The sequence below is a fragment of the Trachemys scripta genome, chromosome 16 (assembly GCF_013100865.1).
Source record: "Trachemys scripta elegans isolate TJP31775 chromosome 16, CAS_Tse_1.0, whole genome shotgun sequence".
Lineage (NCBI taxonomy): Eukaryota > Metazoa > Chordata > Testudines > Emydidae > Trachemys > Trachemys scripta.
Window position 1 is genome coordinate 3,979,730 of NC_048313.1, and position 22,301 is coordinate 4,002,030.

General features: G+C 54.7%; 1 protein-coding gene across 1 annotated transcript in view; it reads left to right on the forward strand.

Moving 5' to 3' along the window:
- LOC117889206 (delta-like protein C) overlaps positions 1-22,301 on the forward strand; it is a gene marked incomplete in the record, with an annotated part of 272,400 nt that overhangs the window by 13,380 nt on the left and 236,719 nt on the right. The window contains 1 exon segment of the mRNA XM_034793099.1: positions 21,954-22,211. Coding sequence (XP_034648990.1) covers positions 21,954-22,211 — 258 coding nt within the window.

Here is a 22,301-nt window from a genome sequence, read left to right on the forward strand (position 1 = left end):
GGGGGGGGGGTGTCCCAGAGGGATGGAGAGGAGATGAGTCGGGGGAATACAGAGGGGGAAGGGAATGGGGGTCCCGGGGGGAAGGCAATGGGGGTTCCAGGGGATAGAGAGGGGAATATTGGGGGTCCCAGGCAAGGGGAATATGGGGGGGAAGGGGATGGGGGCCCCAGGGGGATGAGGCAGGGAATATGGGGTGCAGGAGGCCATGGGGGTCCCAGGGGGAAGGACAGGCGAGTGCAGGGGGGAGGAAGGGGCACTCTAGGGTGGGTTGAGTGGGGAGGATAACATGGAGGAAGGGTCGGATGCTCCCGGGGTACCCAGGGCCGTGGGGCACCTCGCCACCACCTGCCCATAGCATGAGGAACCCCTGTCTGGGTCTGCTCCCCAACTCCCCTGGCCCGCGGAACACAAGCGCTCCCCTCCCTGCTGGCCCTCTGCAGGTTACCAGCAGCCCCCCTCTGCCCCCCAAGGAGCCTCCCCCTGGAGCACCCAGCCCCTGCTCCACCCGCCACTCGCCGCATTCACAGCCCCGCTGCTCCCAGAGGATCAGCCCAGCCCAGCTTCCCGGATCCACCTCGGCCCAGGTCTTAGCCACGTTCGGAGGGAAATCCGGTGTCAGGGGATCTCACAGAGCTCCAAGTAACAGCCGGGAGGTAGAATGATGGGACACAGTGGGTTACGTCCACACCAAAACTAGAGCCCAGACCGAACTTACCAGAAACTCCCCTCTCTCCAGAGATCGGCTCCCCCTCCCCCTCCCCCTTCCCCCGGTCCTTCTCCCAGCCTTTAACAGCCCGGCTGGCCGTCATCCTCCATTCCTAAGAGAAACTCGCTGGCAACTTGGCTCCTGAGTGTCTCTGTGTATTCTCCAGGCTTCTTCTTTGATCTTAGTGATAAATAGGACACCCCCGGCCCCAGCGAGGCCGCGTGCGCCTGTAGATCTTGTGCTCTCTTGGTGACTTCGTGGTCTCGATTAGCCGGCGGCTCCATGTGCAGAGAGACTCACGTTGTAAGACGCTCAGTACACAATGGTCAGTCAGGGCCAGAGAAGCGTCTCCTATCCCGCCTGCCTGCCCAGAACCTGTGTATCACCTGGTGACCTGGCCTAACTTACATACCTTCGAACGTAGAGATACGTAACTCCTTAAATAGCATCTGGACCTACATCACGGGCTGGTTAGGACGATGGTGGTAGAGACCTCACATGCCCCCCTTTGGCGCGCTGTTATGTAGACATCAGACCTGGTGGATCCCTGTAAACCCATCTGTCCCCCTTGTGCCCTTTGCCAATGGCCGTTGGGAGGTCCCTGGACCGCGAAGGGATTCATAGATTGTAAAGATGCTAGGGGCCACTCGGATCATTTAATTTGCTCTCCTGTTGAACGCCGGCCACCGGACTGCCCTGTGTTCATTCCTGGTGGTGCTAGAGTTCTTCTTTTAGGAAAAAAAGAAACATCTCATCTTGGTTTAAAAATTGTCCGGGATGGAGAATCCGCCACGACTCTGGGTGAGTTGTTCCAAACGTTCATTCCCTTCGCTAGTAAAAATGTACGCTTTATCTCCCGCCTGAATGTGTCCAGCGTCCCTGTCCAGCCGCTGGGTCCTGTTAGACCTTCCTCCACTGGCCTGAGGTGCCTGTTCTCAACATGTTCCCAGGTAGGTACTGGTAGCCTGGGATCCCGTCACCCCTTAACCTTCTCTTTGTTAAGTTAAATAGATTGAGCTCTTTTAATCTATCACTTTCTAATCCTTTGATCATTCTCGTGATTCTTCTCTGACCTCTCTCTGATTTATCAACATCCTTTGAATGGTGGGCACCAGAACTGGACACAGGATCCCAGCAGTAGTTGCACCAGGGCCAACCACAGAGGGAAAATAAACTCTCTGCTCCGGCTCGACATTCCCTTGTTGATGCATCCCAGGGTCACACTAGCCCTTGTGGCCACAGCGTCACACTGGGAACTCGTGTTTGTATCCAACACAACTCGCAGCTTCCCAGGATGGAGTTCCCCCATCATGTAAGTCTGCTCTGTGGTCTTCGTTCCATGATAAATGACCTTACATTTAGTTGTATTCAAACACATTTTGTTTGCTTGCGCCCAGTTTACCAAGTGCTCCAGATGGCTCTGTATTGGTGACCCATCCTCTATATTATTTACCTCTCCCTCCATCTTTGTCATCGGCAACTTCATTGGTGATCATTTTATGTTTCCTTCCAGGTCATTGTTAAAAATATCCAATAGTGAAGGGCCAAGAACCCATCCCTGCGGGACCCCCCCCCTAGAAACGGATCCGCTCGATGACTATTTCCTAGTTACAGTTACCTTTTGAGACCTGTCACTTAGCCAGCTTTTCATTCGTATAACGTGGGCCGTGTTCATTTTGAAGCTTTCTAGGTTTTTATAAAGATGTCGTGTACTATCAAGTCAAATGCCTTACAGAAATCTAAGTATATCACATCAGCACCGCTACCTTTATCAACCAAACTAATTTTCCATAAACCCATTTTACTTGGCATTAATTATATTACCCTCCTCTGATTCTTTATTAATCAAGTCCCAGATCATCCCCTCCATTATCTTGCTTGGGATCGATGCGAGTCTGACAGCCTGTAATTACCCGGGTCATCCCGTTTACCCTTGGTGCTGTGATCTCGGAACCGAGCCAGGGCCGCTCACAGGGGATCTCCCCACAATCCTGCCATGCTCACTCCTCCCGAGCTCCATATGGGACCCAACACCAACAGGGTCAGCGAATGTAGCACCAGATGGCACTGCCGCCATCCTGATATGGTCACCCGTGGGCAACACCAGGGCTTATGCCAGTGCAGTGGCCCTACTGGGACCCCCGGGCAGGGCACCGCCAGCCTTTCTCCAGGGCACCGCACATCACCAGAGGCAGAATTGTGAGCCTTAGAGCCCTTCGAAGTGGTGGAGCAGGAGATGGAGGCAGAGGAGGGGATTGCACCCAAGGCCATATTCTTCCTCTTTGCCAGACAAGGCGAAGGGATGCCATCACCACCCTCCATTGCGGACGATTTCTGCCTATTCCAGGAGCTGGCAAAGATGGCGGCCGACACTCTCCGTGTACCATGAGAGGAGGTAAAGGATACGCGTCACCAACTTTGTTGGTATCCTCCACTGCTGAAGTCCCCCTCCCGCTCAATGAGGCCATCCTAGATCCCGCTAAGGTGGTGTGGGAAAACCCGGCCTCGGTGGCTCCACTTTGCAAGTGAGCAGACAAAACTACCAGGTGCTTCTGGCGAAGTACAACTCCACCAATTATAGGACTTCTTTGACAAGGTGCCAAACAACTCCTGGGATTCCTTCAAGGCCATCATCCAGGAATGCCAACTGGTGGCAAAACCAGCCCTGCCGTCAGCTTCTCGACACAGGTGGGGATGAGACGCGCGTCGTGCCTGCACCTCTCGGGTTTCCCAAAGGAGGTGCAGACAACAGTGGAGGACCTCCCCGTTTGAAGGGGTGAGGCTCTCCGTGGAGAAGACCGACGCTTCCCTCCACTCCTTGAAAGTCTCCCGGGCCTCTTTCGGGTCCTTGGGAATCTGTACACCGGGCCAAAGGAGATGATTCAGCCCGCGATACCAGCACAGACCGTATTCAGCAGTATTCCCGCCGCAACGGCACTATTAGCCCCAAAGGAAAAAGGGGAGGTTCTCGAAGCGGAAGCCCTCGGGCTCCCAGGCCTTGACCCAACTGCCTGCCCCGAAACACCGCTATTGACAGGCCGAGACTGCTCCATGCTACCACCTGTAACCTTGCACCCATTTGGCCAGCGTTCCGCAGTGCCTGGGAGCCCGTAACGTCGGACAGATGGGTCCTAGAGATCCTCCGATCTGGATATTCCATCCACTTCACCTCGCTACCCCCCTCCACCACACCCTTCCCCGTCCCTCTTCAGGGACCCTTCTCACAAGAGTCTTCTACAGCAGGAGATAGATCCACTCTTGCAGTTAGGAGCCATAGAGCCAGTACCCCAACATCTGCGAAGCAAGAGGGATCTATTCACTACTTCCTGATACCCCAAAGGAAGGGAGATTGGAAGCCCATCCTGGACTTCTGAGCTCTCAACTTCATCAAAGCTCAGAAGTTCAAGATGGTCCCGCTATCGACGATCCTTTTGTCACTGGAGCTGGGAGACTGGTTTTCGGTCCTCGACCTACAAGATGCCTATTTTTCACCTCTCCATACTACCATCTCACAGACGTTTCCTCGGGTTCGCTCTGCGATACGAGCATTACCAATCCGGGGTCCTTCCCTTCGGTCTCTCCTCGGCTCCCAGAGTATTTCCCATAGTTCTTTCCATGGTGGCCGCCCGTTTAAAATCTCCAGGGATCAGGATCTACCCTGACCTAGACGACTGTCTCCTCAGGAAGCTTGTCAAGCCCCCAAAGATACGAGACGGTTGTTCATGGAGTTGGGGCTGCAGATCAGCTCCCAGAAGTCGAGCTTTGCACTGGTGCAAAGCCTGGAATTTATAGGGGCCGACCTAGATGTGCTACAAGCCAAAGCCATCCCTCCCTCCCTCAAGTACCAGCCCGAACCTGCCTCCAGCTCCTGGGGCATATGGCAGCGGACACGGTGGTGACTCTGCACGCCAGACTTCACATGAGATGCCTACAGCTCAGTGTACAGACCACACAGGGACAGTTTGGCCAAACCCCTGTCACTACCAACCAGGGCCAAAAACTCCCTGGACCGGTGGAAAGACCCGGTCAATGCATGCAAAGAGATCCCCTTTCCTCCAGGGGTCCCCTTCGTTATTTCTCACCATGTGCATCCCTCCCAGGATGGGGCATGCATTGAAATGGGCTCACAACACAAGACAAATGGTTTCAGGCAGAGATCTCCCTTCGTATCCGTCTTCTCGAACTGAGGGCGGTCAGGAACACCTGCGCCCCTTTCCTCCCGCTGATAGCAGGCTCCAAAGTCCTGCCGGACAACATAGCCGGCATGTATTACGTCCCTCGCCAAGGAGGGGCCAGAAACGCTGCATCTCTCGAAACATCACCTTATCCGCGGCCTACCTTCCGGGCACGCAGAACATGGTAGTGCACAAACCGAGTCGCACCTTCCCGCTAGACCACGAATGGGAGATGCACCCATCAGTACTTCCAGGACTTGTTCGCACCACGGGGAATGTCATCCGTGGATTTATTTGAAGTGTCCATGGTTCTGTTCCAGGGCAGGGATCAGACGGCGTTCTCTGGGCAACGACCTTCTTTACAGCTTCCTTTCCTCTTCTGCTGAAGGTCCTGCTAAAGATAAAGAGGGACGGGGCTCACGTAATTCTGATCACCCCTATCTGGCCGAGACAGACTTGGTACCCTTACCTGATGCGGCTTGCAACGTACCTGCTGATCTCCCTCCCAACCATGGCGCCGCTCCTCACGCAGGACAAGGGGCGCACCCGGATCCTCCGACTCAAAGCATGGCTCCGACACGGTTCCAGCCCCTCGAGAGCTCATGCTCAAAGGACGTACAAGAGTTCCTACTCCACAGCAGGAAGTCCTCCACCCGACGCACTTAGCGGTGGAGGTGGTCCAGGTTCCAGCGTTGGTGCACGTCCCAGCAAATTACTTCAACCAGAAGAGTAGGGGAGATAGCCGCCTTAATGGCACATCCCCCGTACACGATATTCTTCCCCGACAAGGTCATGCTAAGGCAGCGTCCAAGGTTTATCCCTAGAGTGGCCTCCTCGTGCCATGGGAACCAGTCGATCCACCTTCCCGCCTCCCCGGGACAATAGGGAGACCATATTCCACACCCTAGATGATAGGAGAGCCCCATGCGTTCTACCTCACTAGGACAAAGGCCTCCAGGAGGTCCCCTGGATTGTCTCTCTCTATGGCGGGAAGGTCTAATGGCTCAGTGCTATCAGCCCAGTGACTTTCTAAGTGCTGCCAGATTCACGACATGGGCTCGGTCCATACACGCTCGGAGATGGGTCTCCTCCGCCGTCGCCTTCTTAAAGCATGGCTCCATCTCGGAGCCTTGGCAGAATGTTACGGGACTCTGCCTCCGCTGCCATATTTGGCTCCCTGGTACTTTCATCTGTGACCCGTCTGAGTCGGAAGTCCCAGTCCTCCGGGGGGGGGATGCTGCTCGGGACTCCCCTACAATGGAGCACCCATGGGGACGTGACTCGAAGAAGCAGCGGCTCGCCCTGTGCGGTAATGACGGTTCTTCGAGATGTTGTGTCCCTGTGGGTGCTCCACGACTCGCCCTCCTCCCCTCTCCTTCGTCATCTGGTAGAGAAGGAATTGGGGTGGGGGTTAGCCTCGTGGCGCGGCACAAGGAGAGACGGCGCGTGCGCGGGCCCAACGGACATGGCTCCCGAAGTTCTCTCATCAGCAGTGCGGGGACGCGGACACGCCTCCCGGTGGAGCACCCCTAGGGACACGCGTCTCGAATTGCCCAGGGTGAGTCACTTCTTTTGGTCGAGATGAGGTCTGATGTCGAATTCCCCTGGGTTGGGATGCAACGATTTGTTGAGGTAGGAAATTTGTTCTCTGTGGTCTGTAGCCATTCCCAGGGTGTTTTGGGACTGGTAACATGAGACCTCCCGCGTACGCCGCTTGGACTGAAACCCCCCCCCCTCCACCCCGCAGTGTAGATAGTTGTATAAGGAGCCCCTCGGCCTGTTCCCACGTGTGATTTGAGGGTCTGTAGCAGATGCCCCTGAGTATCCCATTTTGTGCTTTAGCTGGTTGCACGTGGACCCACGAGCGTTCAAGATCCTTTTTCTCCGTGTTGTCAGTGACTTGGTAACAAGTAATGTCAGTTCTGAGGTAGAGAGCAGGGTGCGGGGTGGGCGCGGGGCTCCCGTAGGGACAGAGGGGGGAGTGCAGGGTTAGGGTTAGGTGAGGGGGGGGTCTCAGAGGGGTGGACAGGGGTGGTGAGGGGAGTCTTGGAGGGGGTGTGCTGGAGGGATGGAGAGGGGAGAACAGGAGGGTCGAGAGGGGTGTCAGAGGGATGGAGGGGGCACACAGGCGGGAGGGGTGTGGGGATGGAGAGGGGCAGGTAAGGGGATGGCAGGGGATGCCGGAGGGATGGAGGGGATGGGTGGGGGGTCAATGGGGATGTAGAGGGGCGGGCAGGGGAGAGGAGAGAAGTGGGGGAATGGGTCCTGGTTGGGTGGAGAATGAGCAGGGGCCTGGAACACCTTGATTGTTGTGTGGGCGGGGAAGTACGAGGGGACGTGATAAATATCTATAACACAGTGGGCCCCGGGACAGAAGGGAGATTGGGCGGATCTGCTCCCCCCGTCTCCTCACACAAGGACAAGGGGACAGTCGATGAGACTGAACCGTGGGAAATTCAAACCCGATCCCCGGAAATGCTTTCTCCCTGCCGTGTCATTAACCAGTGGAACCCACTGCCACAAGGAAACCTAGTGTCACCGACACAGCTCGGTGTGGAGCTCTATCCTCCTCTAGTAGTGTCCGGGTATGTCTACACTGCAAAATGTGTTCTCCTTTGAGTGTTTGTCCACATGCACGTTTCGTTAATGCGGTCGTTCACCCTCCAGCTCACGGGCTCTTACCTAGTAGTGTTCATACGGTGGGCCTCGTCAGCCAGGGTTCAGCCATCAGTTCCTCTCCACCACCTCCCGGCATCGCGACAGAGCGGTCGGTGCCCGTACAGACAGCACATCTGTTCTGCTCATTACTGTGTGATTAGAAAATCTGCAAACCCTTGACCTCCCAGACCCGTAAAGGATGGCGAGACCAGACGGCAGATCCTTCTGCGACACAAATCCATTGGGCCAGCCTCTGAACCTGGCCTGCCAGGTTGGCCGGAGGAACCAAGAGATGTGCTCTTACGTCTCCAGCCCTGCTCAGCTCCCGACGCCGGCTTTGACCCTGGCCCCTGACTCTGGCTCCGACCGCTAGGCCTGACCACCCACGCCCCACTTGATGCCACGCTTCTCCCCAGAGCTCAGGCTCGTTACCGATGGTCGTCTTCCCCCCCCGACTCCTGGTTTCTGCTTCCCTGCCTTGCCACGGTTCCTTTCTTGTTCCTAATCCCTGCCCCCGGTCTCTGACTCATTCCAGCCCTGACCCTTGGCTTGGTTTACGGATTCCAACTCCCGCAGGGTGTGTCAGCAGCACCAGGGGCAGCCTCCTCCCGGGGGAGAAACTTGGGCCGCTTGCAACATCTACCAGCACTGGGTAGATTCACGGCATAGAGTGACCTCCGAGTCCTACAGGAACCTGACCTGCTGCTTCTCTTGACTTCACCCAGACCGTCCCGGGATGGCTGGAGACGGCACCAAGCCGCCCGTGATGCTCAGAGTCACAGTGCCACCTGTGGACCCGGCATATTCGTTCTCCTTGGTGGCCCTGGGTGATAACCGCACTGGTATTCCCCAAGGACCACCATCATCCTCTACCTCCCACCAGAGCTCTAAAGATCACTCCAGAGATCGATACTGGGACCCTATCACTCCATGGTCTGCTCCCCTCTATGCCCATGTGGCCCTCTTGGGGGGGCCCCTGTGTCCATCTCATGGGAAGACAGGACTACCTGGACAGGAGCTGTTCGCCAAAGACTCCTTCAACCACATCTGCAACAACTCAGCGGGCACCATCTCAGCCTTCTCCGGGCTGAGAGGGGGAGCAAGGACAAAACATTCTTTCCCCTGATAGACATGAGAACGGCCCTACTGGGTCAGACCAATGGTCCATCTAGCCCAGTATCCTGTCGTCCGACACTGGCCAATACTAGGTGCCCCAGAGGGAATGAACAGAACAGGTAATCATCAAGTGATCCATCCCCTGTCGCCCATTCCCAGCTTCTGGCAAACAGAGGCTAGGGACACTTCAGAGCATGGGTTTGAAGACCCAGCAGGGCCAACTGCTTTGCCCTCATTGTCATCCTCATCCTCACCAGATGAAGACAGCAGTGCCCCCCCCCCCCCCCCGCCCCAGCCCCACAATTGGACGGTTGTAGCAGGTTCCAAGACCTCTTGAAGAGAAGAGCGATGGCGCTCCTCCTACCCATGGAGGAAGTCAACGGAGGTGACAGTACCGCTCTACTCGGCGCTGGATGGGTCTCAGCTGGAGTATGGTGTCCAGTTTTGGTCACCGCTGTATAGGAAGGATGTAGAGACGCTGGAAAGGATCCGGAGGCGAGCGACAAAGGGTGGAACGCAAACCGTATGAGCAAAGGCTGAAGGAGCTGGGTATGGTTAGTTTGGAAAAGAGGAGGTTGCGGGGGGGACACGTTCGCGGTCTTCAAATCCTCCAAAAGCTGCCATAAGAAAGAGGGAGAAAAGTTGTTCTCGTCCCACAGAGGGCAGGACAAGGGGCAGTGGGTTCAAACGACAGCCCAGCGGGTTTAGATTAAATGTCAGGAAAACTTTCTAACTGTAAGAACAGTAGGACAATGGAACAATGTGTCTACGCTGCAGCTGGAGGTGTAGTTTCCGGCTGAGGTAGACATGCCTGCGTTGCTCTGATAGAGCCAGGGTGCAAAAAATAGCCGTGTCACCGCGGTGGCGGGATGGAGGCATCCTGGGATTGCCGAGGGGCAGTCGGTACCGAAAAGCGGTCTGCAAGCTGCACTGGCTCCAGCCGACGATGCTGCATCTCGCTCCCTGGCCAGGGCGGTGGGCGTGCGCCGGTCGTTGCTGTCTGAAATGCTTCCTTCTAGGAGCTGGTGTGTAAACACCGAGGGGTTGTGATGTCACCCGGGAGTGGTGAACTTCACCGTTGCTCCTCAAAGAACAGTCTGACCCCCCCCTTCTTCCACCACGGGTCCACAGCGCTTCCGCAGGAGAAGGCAGCCTGCCTCATCGACCCGGCGTCCCCCCTTCCTCCTTAGAAACACCTGTTTTGATGGGTTGGCCGGAGATCCAGACCACTCCTTTGGGTTCAGAGCTAGCACCCTCCTTTAGAAATCGTCCTGCACCCCGTTAGCTCAGTGGGTTTTGGACATCATAAGGTTACCCTATTCAGTGCCTCACAGCGCCCGACCCCAACCTGCTGCCTCATCCCTCTTCAGGGACCACTCTCATTAGGGTCTTCTACAACGAGAGAGAGCCTCTTGGAGCAACAGAACAGGTCCTGCTGCCGTAGCGGGGAACAGGCTTCTACCGACGATACTTCCTCATCTCAAAGCAGGGAGACGGATGGTGAACCATCTTAGACGGACCATGTTCATACACAAGCTGATGTTCAGGGTGGTGACCCTCAACTCGATTGTTCCCTCTCCGGGGACTGGTTCGTGTAGCTCAACCTTCAGGATGTGTACGTCCATATAGGTATGATACCATCCACTAGCAGGTACCTGAGATCCATGGTAGGTCATTGGCGTTACTGGTATGTATCCTATCCCTTTGCCTCTCAGCCACCCCGAGGTTATTTACTAAAGCCCTGGAGATTACAGCAAAACACTGAAGCAAGAAAGGCATGTCAGTATGGCCTCATCGGGACGGTTGGCTGGTTCAGGGAGAGTCACCTCACTGGGTCTTAAAGGCTGCTTAATACACCCGCAGCCTGGTGCCGAACCTGGAGTTCACCGGTGCACTGCTCAAACCCATGGACTTCCTACCTTGGGACAGGTTCAAGAATCTTTCAGCCCTGATCTTGTAGTGGTGGCGGAGGAGTGAGACTCTCTAGTTGGGAGAACTTCCCTTGGTCTTCTTGGTCTCCTAGCTTCATGCTGGACTACACCTCCGATGCATGCAGGGCTGGCCAAGGCCTGTCTGCACCCCAGGCAAATATCATCTGGATATGGCCCTCTCCATGCCCCCGTTGGGTCGACCATCTCTGGCTTGGTGGAAAGACCCAGCAAACGCCCCTTTGCACCTCCCCACCTATCCAGGATGAGGGGGATGGACACATTGCTCTCGGGATGAGCAGCACATATGGACAACCTGCAGACACAGGGCTTGTGACTGCCCCGAGGACACAGATGCACATCGACCTCTGAGAGTTCATGGTGCTGCTGAAGCCCGGAGACTCCTCCTTGAGTCATATTGCAGGTCAGCGTGCCCAGATAATGATGGACAACCCCACCTCCATGTTCTACCTCAACAAGCCAGGGAGGCGGCAGATCCAACCCACTTGGCCAAGAAACCATCCAGGTGTGGAGCTGGGGCATCAGACGTTGGATTGTCCTCTCGGCTGTCCGTCTACCCAGTCTGCAGATCACCATAGCAGATGGTCGGAGCAGGTACGTCTCCTTGAACCATGAGTGGGAACTCAAAGACTCCATTTTTCAAGCCATCTTCTCAGACTGGCGCTATCTGTGGACAGAGCTATTTGCAAGATGAAACAACACCTTCAGGATGTCCAGAAACCAAGATTGTCTCGGCCTGAGAGCACCCGGCATGGCTGAGATAGTCTTGGTTTCTGACATCCTGAGACTTTCCGGCTCTCGGCTCAAGACCTTACCTCTGGTAGCAGACCTATTGTCACAGGACAAGGGGAAAGTTACCTGGATCTGATGTCTCCTCATCTCACAGCTGGGCTTCTGGACGGTTGTTGAGAGTCCTGCTTCTCTGCAGTTTGGGATATCCTGGTTGGCAGCTGGACAGACTCTACAAGACAGACTTACTTTGCAAAATGGCTGAGAATTTCTCATGGATGGTGTCACAAGTCTCTGAACGCTCAGAAGGCATCCATGCCCATGATCCTGGATTATCGACTGGAACTCAAATGGCTTAACTTGCCACTGAGCTCTCGCTGATGGTACGCTCGGCCGTGATCGCTTAACCTCCTCCCTGTATAGAGGGTCAATCTACCTTCTCACGCCCAGTGGTCTTGAAATTTCTAAAAGGCCTGATCAGTGGGTTTCCACCTATTCTGGTTTCCCCATTGGACCTCAACCTGATTGTTTCAGTGCTGATGGACTAATGACGATTGTGCTCTGTCTTGCAGTTGTCTGTGAAAATGGCGTTCAGGGTAGTTATCAGCTGGATGAGGAGGGTAGGAGAGAGTCAAGCACGGCTGGGTCCTTTATTCCATAGTCAGCTATCCAGTGTCTTTAAGAACCCATCCAAAGCTCTTGCCAAAAGGTAGTCACAGAATTCCATCTGAACCAGCAAATCCACCTACCCGTGTTCTTTCCTTAGCCTCACGCTTCCAGTTCTACACACCTGAGACGTCAAACAAGTTCCGGCTTCCTATCTGCAAAGAAAGAAGCCATGCAGATCTTCCCCTAGACCCTTCGTGGCCATTCTAGGAAGGATGAGAGGCACAGCCATTGTCCATGTGGATTTCTGACGACGCGAGGCCTTGCTTTGAGGGGGCAAAGGACTCCCCATCCTTTTTAAGACTCGTTCCATCAGAGCCTCAGCAACCTCCTCAAAGAACGTGCGCACAAGCAGGGCAGCCACTGGGGACGCGATCCATTCATTCACTAAGCACTAGGTACTTACTGAAGTCTCCAGCTTGGAAGCTGCGTTCAGCAGGCCCATACTTGAGTATTCTCCTAGACTCAATGCACGGAAGCCAGCATCAGTGGAATGTGCATATAGACGATGACTCGAAGGAGAAGTGACTGCGGTTCGCTGAGATGTCTTCCATAAGCACGTGCCAGGAGCCCTTGAACTCTGATTCTGCGGTGAAGAGGAATGGAGCATGCCGGCATGCTCGGCCTTTAGACACCCTTGCGGGAAAAACACAGAGAGCCCCCAAGGCACGAATGTGCCGTGTGGACACTTCTGGCCAAAAGACTCCGAACTCCACCGCTGTGCGTGTACCCCACCCGCTCGAACGTGTGTATGGACCAGTCACTGTACAAGGTAAGCGACTTCTCATTCTCCTCTTAACTCGGGTGAGCAGCTGGAGTTAGAGAAGCCTGGCAATCTAGAGCCAATTGGTTGGGTCTTCATTGCTGTTTTCACCCCGGTTAGCGAACGTGAATTAAGCATGTGAGTTAAGAACACGCCTTTTTTTGCAGTGTAGGCATACCCATAGGGTGGAAGAGCCTGTTGTAGCCTTGATCGGGGAGCTGGGTCTCTTAGCTTGGGCAGGAAAAGCTCCTGCCTTTAAATCCAGAGGTCGCCAGTTCCATCCCTACTGCTGCCGACCCACCCACCAGTGCCGCGTTAGTAGCACAAGAGAAAACGGTCTTGGACATTCATGTAGAGAACAAGAATATGCAGGGTTAGAAGAGTGTGTACAGGAGGGAGCTGAACCTCCCGCTCTGAGGCTTAAGATCTGTAATTAGTAAAGACCAGGGTGAGATCTGTGTGGGGAGCAGATTATTCCCCTCGGCTACTGCAGGATCTTTACATCTTTCTGGGTTGCATCTAGTGCTGGCTTCTGTCAGAAACGGGATACCAAGCTAGGTGGGCCTCAGCTCCGATCCAGAATCCTCTGGCGATTCCTATGAGAGCTGTTTGCTGGGAGGCGTGGGAGTTGGGTGGGTGGTGCATTCAGTATCCTACTACTGCCACCAGCTGTCATAGATCTACATCTATCATTGTTTCAGCCTTCATATGGCCTCTTAGGAGGTCCCCTATTTCTTGCCAAGCCTGAGCATAGCCTTTCCCAAGGGTGAATTCTGCACCTCTCTGACTCCCAGACCGGGCCTTCATCTCTGGCACCCCTGTTGCTGTCCTGTTTCAGAGTAGCAGCCGTGTTAGTCTGTATCCGCAAAAAGAAGAACAGGAGTACTTGTGGCACCTTAGAGACTAACAAATTTATTAGAGCATAAGCTTTCGTGGACTACAGCCCACTTCTTCAGATGCATTTCTGTCCTGGTGCTCTACTGAGAGTGCAGCCGAGATAAGACTCTGGTAGAGACTTGTACCCATTCAGGGAGCCATGCACCCAGAGCATGTGTGTGGTGAGACCAGGAGCCTTTTCAGAACAACAGAGCACTGATTAGTCACTAGAAATCCAGCACCGAAGAGTCTTTAGCCAAGTTTAAGACAATCTATATGGGCAGAAGCAGTTGCCCTGATATCCCATGCTCTCCTGGGGTCCACCTTATGTCTTTGTCCTGGTTCTTAACACAGCCCCGGTACCTCCTACGTCTCTGTCCTCACCCCTGCCACCCTCTGGGTCCCAGCTCTTCTCTTTCCTGGGCGGCTGGGGCAAAGGGCTCATGAACGGATCTTCCATTCATCTGTGTGGATTCCATTCATTTTTTTAGGTCTATCCCAGAGACAGCCATTGTCTGCCTGACATCTAGCCCCGCCTCACTCCACAGTGCCGCCAGAGTAGGAACTGGCCCCTTTCCACTCAGTGGGTAAACTGAGTCACGCATCATTCATAAAAAGATCACAAACAATTCCCCCGTTCTTCACCTCTCTTCTGGAACAGAGTGCGATCGCGCCCCCCTCTTCTCCCCCCCCCCCCGCAGTGATCTAGGGAAGTTCGAACCTACTCTGAAGTTGGGATTCTGCGTTCATAGAATATCCGGGTTGGAAGAGACCTCAGGAGGTATCTAGTCCAACCCCCTGCTCAAAGCAGGACCAACCCCAACTAAATCACCCCAGCCAGGGCTTTGTCAAGCCGGGCCTTAAAAACCTCTAAGGATGGAGATTCCACCACCTCCCTAGGGAACCCATTCCAGTGCTTCACCATCCTCCTAGTGAAATAGTGTTTCCTAATATCCAACCTAGACCTCCCCCACTGCAACTTGAGACCATTGCTCCTTGTTCTGTCACCTGCCACCACTGAGAACAACCTAGATCCATCCTCTTTGGAACCCCCTTCAGGCAGTTGAAGGCTGCTATCAAATCCCCCCTCACTCTTCTCTTCTGCAGACTAAATAACCTCAGTTCCCTCAGTCGCTCATCATAAGTCATGTGCTCCAGCCCCCTAATCATTTTCGTTTCCCTCCGCTGGACTCTCAAATTTGTCCACATCCTTTCTGTAGTGGGGGGACCAAAACTGGACGCAATACTCCACGTGTGGCCTCACCAGTGCCCAATAGAGGGGAATAATCACTTCCCTCGATCTGCTGGCAATGCTCCTAGTAATACAGCCCAATATGCTGTTGTCCGTCTTGGCAACAAGAGCTCACTGTTGACTCATATCCAGCTTCTCGTCCACTGTATTCGCCAGGTCCTTTTCTGCAGAACTGCTGCTTAGCCAGTCGGTCCCCAGCCTGTAGCAGTGCATGGGATTCTTCCGTCCTAAGTGCAGGACTCTGCACTTGTCCTTGTTGAACCTCATCAGGTTTCTTTTGTCCCAATCCTCAATTTGTCTAGGTCACTCTGGACCCTATCACTACCCTCCAGCGTATCTACCTCTCCCCACAGCTTAGCATTCTCCTACAGTCATCAGAACACGCCAGGGCAAACGTCTCCAGTTCCCCGGAGAACCGTTCTGCCAGATAATCTCTAGTGTCTTACAGAACAGCGGTTACTCATTAAACAACATGCAGTTGTCATTTCGCAGGACAGAGACATTTCAAATCCATCCCCCAGGTCTTCTCCTTTAGGTCCTGCTAGCAAGGGCCACAGGGGGAGCTTTCATGCCCTCCCCTCTACACTCCTTTGCCCCCCTAAAGCCTTCGGGTTTGAGGCGGAAATCAGACCCTGCTGCTACCTCCTCCCATTCCTCCAGGTGTCAGCCGTCAGCGCTGCAGGCGAGGGTGGGCCAGGAAGCGCCTCTTGGAATAGTTTGCGGAGGGGAGCAGGGAAGGTTTGTCTCCCGGCTGAGCGGGACTTAACCCAGCTGTGGCTCTGGGTGTCCCAGGGTCAGGTAAGGCAGGGGTGCATATGCCAGGACCCCATTTCCTCTCTTGGGCAGAAGTCAGTCTCCCCCCACCCCCAATGCTCTCTGATTCAGGGCCTCTGGGTTAAGAGAACCTTCCACGGCCGTGGCCACCTTGTGAAAAGTTCTCTTCCATCATCAGTGGCCTCCTAGCTGCTTTACCCTTCTCTGGGGCTTTTCCCACCCCCTGACAGGGTTCACACTTCTGGCAGTCCCCGCGCAAGCTCGGCCAGCCATGGCAAGGCTCAGCTGTGCCTCAGTTTCCCCAGGGCAGGCAGGCAGGGAAGTAACTGCCTTGGTCACAGATGCAGGCTCCAGGGAGTTCGCCTGGTGAGACTTATGCCTCCTGGGTGGAGCTGGGTGGGGGTCCTTCCTCTGCCCCACTCCAGGTCAGGTATTTGTCTACAGACAGGAAGGTATCATAAGCTTACCAGTGTTTCCCTTGTGTGGCAGGTAGGGGGTGGAAAAGCTCCCCCTCCCTCCCACCTGCTTGACACCTCCAAGTCTGTCCGTGTGGCTCCCCTCAGTGCTTGCCCCAGGCCTTTGGTTTGTACCAGGAGAAGGGCTGGACTGTGCCTTAAAGCTCTGGTTACCTCACCTAGCTGGTCTTGTATCCTGGGACCAACGCGGCTCCAAGAACGCTGCCTCCGCTCAAAGCTACAGCGTCCCTTCCGAAAAGTAGAGCAAAAGGGGTCTCATCCAGGATCCCCCACCTACAGCACTGCCAGAGTTTGCCCAGAACTCCTGTGCTGCCGGGCGGGGCAGGGGTTTCGCACGCGGATCCTGCCCCAGATTGCAGTGTTCGATGTGGCTTTGCTACGTGGGGATTGGCTCCAGTGTCCCACTGTCCCCCGAATATCTCCCACCTTTCGCTCCCTTTGGGGATCAGCTGGGTCTGGGGCCAGAAGAGTATAACCGGGTGCGTGCACCTGTGTGCGGAGTGGGGACTTATCTACCAGCAGATCCTATGCACAAGAAGCACTGGCTGAGTAACATCTTTCTCCCGCGCGGTCACTCACGCAGCTAAGGTACCGGCTGCCTCCCTGGCTGGGCAGATGATGGATTAACCCTTCGGTTCTGGGCAGGCCCCAGGAGACGGAGGTTCAGGCAGTACACCCCGTTATGCCCCATCCTTCTGCAGATATTGCAGCTTAGATCTTTGGGATCCAGGGGCTACCCAGGTCAGCTGCCCCCTCCCAGTTTGGGTTTGCCCAAATCCCACATCTGGGGTGCTTCCTCAACCCCCCACCCCATGCCTAGGCCAATCCCCTTTGAGTCTTGTTTAATAACTGGCTGTACTGTCCACAAACTCATGTGCCAATCAGCCTGCGACAGATCCTTAGACTTCTGAGCCACTAACCGTATTTTCACAGATCTCAAGGCCAGACGGGACCGTTGTGATCATCTGGTCTGATCTCCTGTACGACGCTAGCCGGAGGACGGCCCCAAAAGACTCCCTGGAGCAGGTGTTTTCAAAAAAGCCTCCCACCTTCATGTAAACCATCCAATCTTTTAAACTCATGGGGGGCCACGCTGGGTGGAATTGTTCTAACCCAACAAAGTCTCCAGAGAAGTGACTCCTGCCCCTGTACCCCATTGGTGGAGCTATTCTCCCACCGGGGTGGCAACCTCCGTATATGTCCCTCCCCTGGTCTTCTGCACGCTCCGGCTGAAACCTTGTCCTAGGGGTCAATTCAGACATAAGCAGTCTCCGAGGCAGCGAGGAAGGCATCTCTATCCCCATCCTCCTCCAAGTGGGGCAGTAATGTTGTATCTGTGGAGTAGATCTCCCCAGCTGGGGTTCCACATGGCCTCTTGCTCCTTGGCGCCTTGATTTCCGGTGCATGCGTCCCTCTGTCATGACTCGTGTTTTGGGTGCGGCGCGCTCGTGCGTCTTGTTCTTGCTCAGCATGCTGGACCTGGCGGTCTCCAGCGTCGGTGCCTCCACTTGAAGCTCCTTTGCTTTCAGCCCCGGTCTCTGCTGTTCCAGCTCTTGTGTTGGGGCATTCTCCAATTCTCCCCTCCTCTCTGCTCTCAAACTGGGCTGCTCACCCGGAACCCCTTCTGGGTCTGGACCGTGGTTCTTGCCCAATTGGCTGCACGGCTAGAGAAGGACATCTGTGCCCTGTTTAACTGTTCAGCGGTTACCTTCTTGCTCTGTACAGTTCTACAGTCTTCCACACCATTTGCCTTACTGTTTCCTTTCACTAATCTTGGTGGTTTGATTTTTTTTTTCCCCTACAGTGGTCACTGGATGCAAAACACTACTGGTGCATCCAGTATCCCACTACTGCCACCAGCTGTCAAGGATCAATATGAGTCCAGTGCTCTGGCCTTCATCCAGTCCCTTAGAACAGTGGCTCTCAATCTTTCCAGTCTACTGTAACCCTTTCAGGAGTCTGATTAATCGTGCGTACCCCCAAGTTTCACCTCACTTAAAAACTGCTTGCTTACAAAATCAGACATAAAAATACAAAAGTATCTCAGCACACTAGTGGTGTGACTGACTTTCTCATTTTGACCATGTAAGTATAAAATGAATCGACTGGAATATAAATATTGTACTTTTCAGTGACTGTGTAGTATTATAGAGCAGTATAAACACGTCGTGGTCTGTATTAGATTTTAGTTTGTACTGACTTCGCTAGTGCTTTTTACGGAGCCTGTTGTAAAACTAGGCAAATACCTAGATGAATTGAGGTACCCTCTGGAAGACGTCTGTGTACCCCTAGGGGTATGCGTACCCCTGGTTGAAAACCACTGTCTTAGAAGGACCACTAGGTCTTGCCTTGCCCTGAGCATAGCTTTTCCCAAAACTCTGGGACCTCATTTCTGCCTGGATGCTCTATCGAGAGAGTTCAGACTCCTATAGGCACTTGTACCCCTTCAGGGAGCCGGGCACCCAGGACGTACGCTTGGCGAGACCAGGCAACCTTTTCAGGACAATGGAGCATTGATTAGTCATCAGGAATCTAGCCTCGGAGAGTGCTGAGGTGTGCATGGAAAAGCCAAGCTTAAGACAGAGTTTATCTGGGCAGAAGCAGCTGCCCTGATATCCCATGCTCCCCTGGGGGCCCCCTTGTGTCTCTGTACCTAGGCCTGGTCCCGCTTATGTTTCTGTCCTGACCCCTGTTGGATCCCAGCTCTTCTCTTTCTCGGGCGGCTGGGGGTGAAGGGTTCCTATGCCAGTCCCTGGATCTGCCATTCATCTGTGTGGGTTCCCTTCAGTTCTCAACGGCACTTTCGGGCCACGCTCGAGTCATAAAACGTAGCCTGGCATAGCTCTGTCGGTCGGGGGTGTGAAAAAGCCACTGCCCCTCCAGTCAACTTAGCTATGCCAACACAGCCGTCAGTGGAGACACACAGTGCTTCTGGTGGTTTGGCTACTGTCAGTCGGGGAGCTGGTGCTACCATACAGGCCAGCACTCCTTCTGTCGCATATGCTGCGTCTACACTAGGGAGCTATGCCAGTTTAGGCTCGGCAGGGAGGATACAGCCTCAGGCAGAGATGTTATACACATGTCCCTCAATCCTCCTATCCCCAGAGGAGGCACTGATCCCTTCCCAGGCAGTGGGTAAACTGCATCACACGCTGTTCCTTAAAATGTTACAAGACATTCCCACATTCTCTACAGGGTGCTGGGTGTGGTGGATGGGTGTGGGGGTAGAGGTGCAGGAGGAGAGAGGGGTGAGGGAATTGGGTGGGTGGGGAGGAGGGGGTCAGGGGGTGGGTGGGGGGGGGGGGGGGGGGGGGGGAGGTGTAATGGGGTGGGGGGCACATGCTGTGGGTACACCTACTTGGCCCCATCTGTGAGCTGTGTGCAGGGTCACGGGCCTACTCGATCCGGGTGTGTGTGTAAAACTAGATGTGATGTATCTTGATTTTTAGGAAGGCTTTTGACACCTTCCCACATGAGCTTCTCCTAAGCAGCCTAGGGAAGTGTGGGTCTAGATGGAACGACTATCGGGTGCGTGTGCAGCTGGTTGAAAGACGGTGCTCAGAGCGCAGTTATCAATGGTTTGCTGTCAGTTGGGAGGGTGTAACTGGTGGGGTCCCGCAGGGGTCGGCCCCGGGGCCGGTACCATTCAATATTTTCATGATGACTTGGACAATGGAGTGGAGAGGATGCTTATAAAATCTGCAGATGACACCGAGCTGGGGGGGATTGCAAACACTTTGGGATAGGACTGGAACTGAAAACAACCTGGACAAATTGGAGAATTGGTCTGAACTCAACAAGAGGAAATTCAGTAGAGACCAGTGTGAAATACTTCACTGGGGAAGGAAAAATCAAATGCTTGGGGAATAACTGGCCAGGGGATAATAGTGTTGAAAAAGAAATGGGGGGAATCTAGTGGATATGAAACTGAATAGGAGCCGACAGTGTGATGCAGTTTTAATCTAATATCATTCTGGGGGGTATTAACAGGAGTGCCGTATGTCAGACACAGGAGGTAACTGTCCCGCTCTACTCGGCACTGCGGAAGCCACACCTGGAGGACGGTGTCCAATTCTGGGTGCCGCGCTTTGGGAGAGACGTGGGCAAATTGGAGAGAGGCCAGAGGAGAGCAACAAAAAGGATCCGAAGTTTAGCAAACCTGCCCTAGGAGGAGAGGTTTAAAAAACGGGGCCTGTTTAGTCTGGAGCAAAGCAGACTGAGGGGGGGGACCTGAGAACAGTCGTCAAATCCATTAAGGGCTGTTCTAAGGAGGACAGGGATCAGTTGTTCTCCATGTCCGCTGGAGGGAGGACAAGAAAAAATGGGTTTAATCTGCAGCGAGGGAGATTGAAGGTAGATATTTGGAGCTCTCAAGGGAGGGAAGCTCTGGAGTAGGCTTGCAAGGGAGGTTATCGAATTCCTGTCACTGGACAAACACCTGTCTGGCCTGGTCTAGGGTTATTTGGTCCGGACTCAGCACAGGGGGCTGGACTAGATGGTTTCCGGCCCCACATCGCTATGATTGTCTGCCTGGGTAGAGGGCAAGCAGCTGCCACCTGGGAAGATTCATGGGGGGCACTCAGTGGGGTGGCGGATGGAGAAAGGATCCCGCGTGGGCTGGGGGCTGGGATGTGCCTGGGGGCCGGGATTTAAGCCAATGGAGTGAGGGGAGCTGGTGCAGCGAGTTCATTATGGAAATTAGAAAGGAAAGAATTTGGGCGACTCTCTCTTGGGAAGAAGTGACTCTGAAAGACGTTTTGGGGTGGGGGCAACGAATAATTGGCTGACCATGAACTCCCAGTGCGACGCTGGGGCCAAAAGAGCCAAGGTGATCCTGGGATGTATAAATGGAGGAATCTCGAGGAGGAGCAGTGAGGTTATTTCCCCTCTGTGTTTGGCCCTGGGGCGACCGCTGCTGGGATCCTGTGTCCGGTTCTGGTGCCCACCATTCAAGAAGGATGTTGATGAATCGGAGAGGGGTCAAAGAAGAGTCACGAGAATGATCAGAGGGTTAGAAAACCTGCCTGGTAGTGCCTGACTCAAGGAGCTCGATGTATTTAGCTTAGCAAAGAGAAGGTTCAGGGGTGACTTCATCCCCGTCTATCAGCACCTACAGGGGGAACAAATATTTAATCAAGGGCTCTTCGGTCTAGGGGAGAAAAGTCAAACACGATCTGACGGCTGGAAGTTACAGCTGGAAATAGTCAGACGGGAATATCCGATGCACAATTTCAACAGTGAGGGGCATTACCCATTGGGACAACTGATCACGGGTCGAGGTGGATTCTCCATCCCTGACAATTTTAAACTTAAGCCTGTGGATGTCTTAAGAAACAACCTACTCTAGGTCCGAGGGGAAGTGCTCTGGCCTTGTTACGCTGGGGGTCATGCCAGATGATCGCAGAGGTCCCTCCTGTCCTCAGACTCTGTTAAAGGACCTGGCCCACACCTCTTTAAGAGTGACCCCTCCTCTGGGTAGGGAGCAAAGGGCATTACCCTGTTGGGTCAGTATTCTGTGTTTCCCTGTAGTGGCTGGTCCGTATAGAGGATAATGGCCTTACTACCGCTGCTGGCTAATGGAGCTCCTCCTTCAGCTGAAGTGAGCAATGTCTATGCCTCGTCCCAAGGCCCTTTGACTTCAGTGGTGTCTGGCTCAGGCCCTTTGTGCTGAAGGGCCCGGTTTTCGGCCCTGCCCCATGAGAGAGGGGGGTCATTGCAGGGAAGGGGGGAGGGGAAGCATTGTGCTTTTCCCAGGCTCTTCATTGACCGTCCGTTTCTCCTCTTCCCCCTCCCCCCGCCCTCCAACCCCTCAGAGGACGCCCAGAACCTGATCAGCCGCCTGGCCACGCGGCGCCGGCTGGCGGTGGGTGAGGACTGGTCCCAGGACGTGCAGCTGGGCGAGCAGAGCGAGCTGCGCTATTCCTACCACGTGCTGTGTGACGAGCACTACTACGGCGAGGGCTGCTCCGACTACTGCCGCCCCCGCGACGACCCCTTCGGGCACTACGCCTGCGACGAGCTGGGCGCCCGCGTCTGCCTGCCCGGCTGGAGGGGGGAGTACTGCTCCGAGGGTGAGTGAGTGACAGTCCCCCGGATACACCACGTCCCCCGACCTCTGAATACACCACGCCCCTCAGACCTCTGAATATACCACGCCCCCC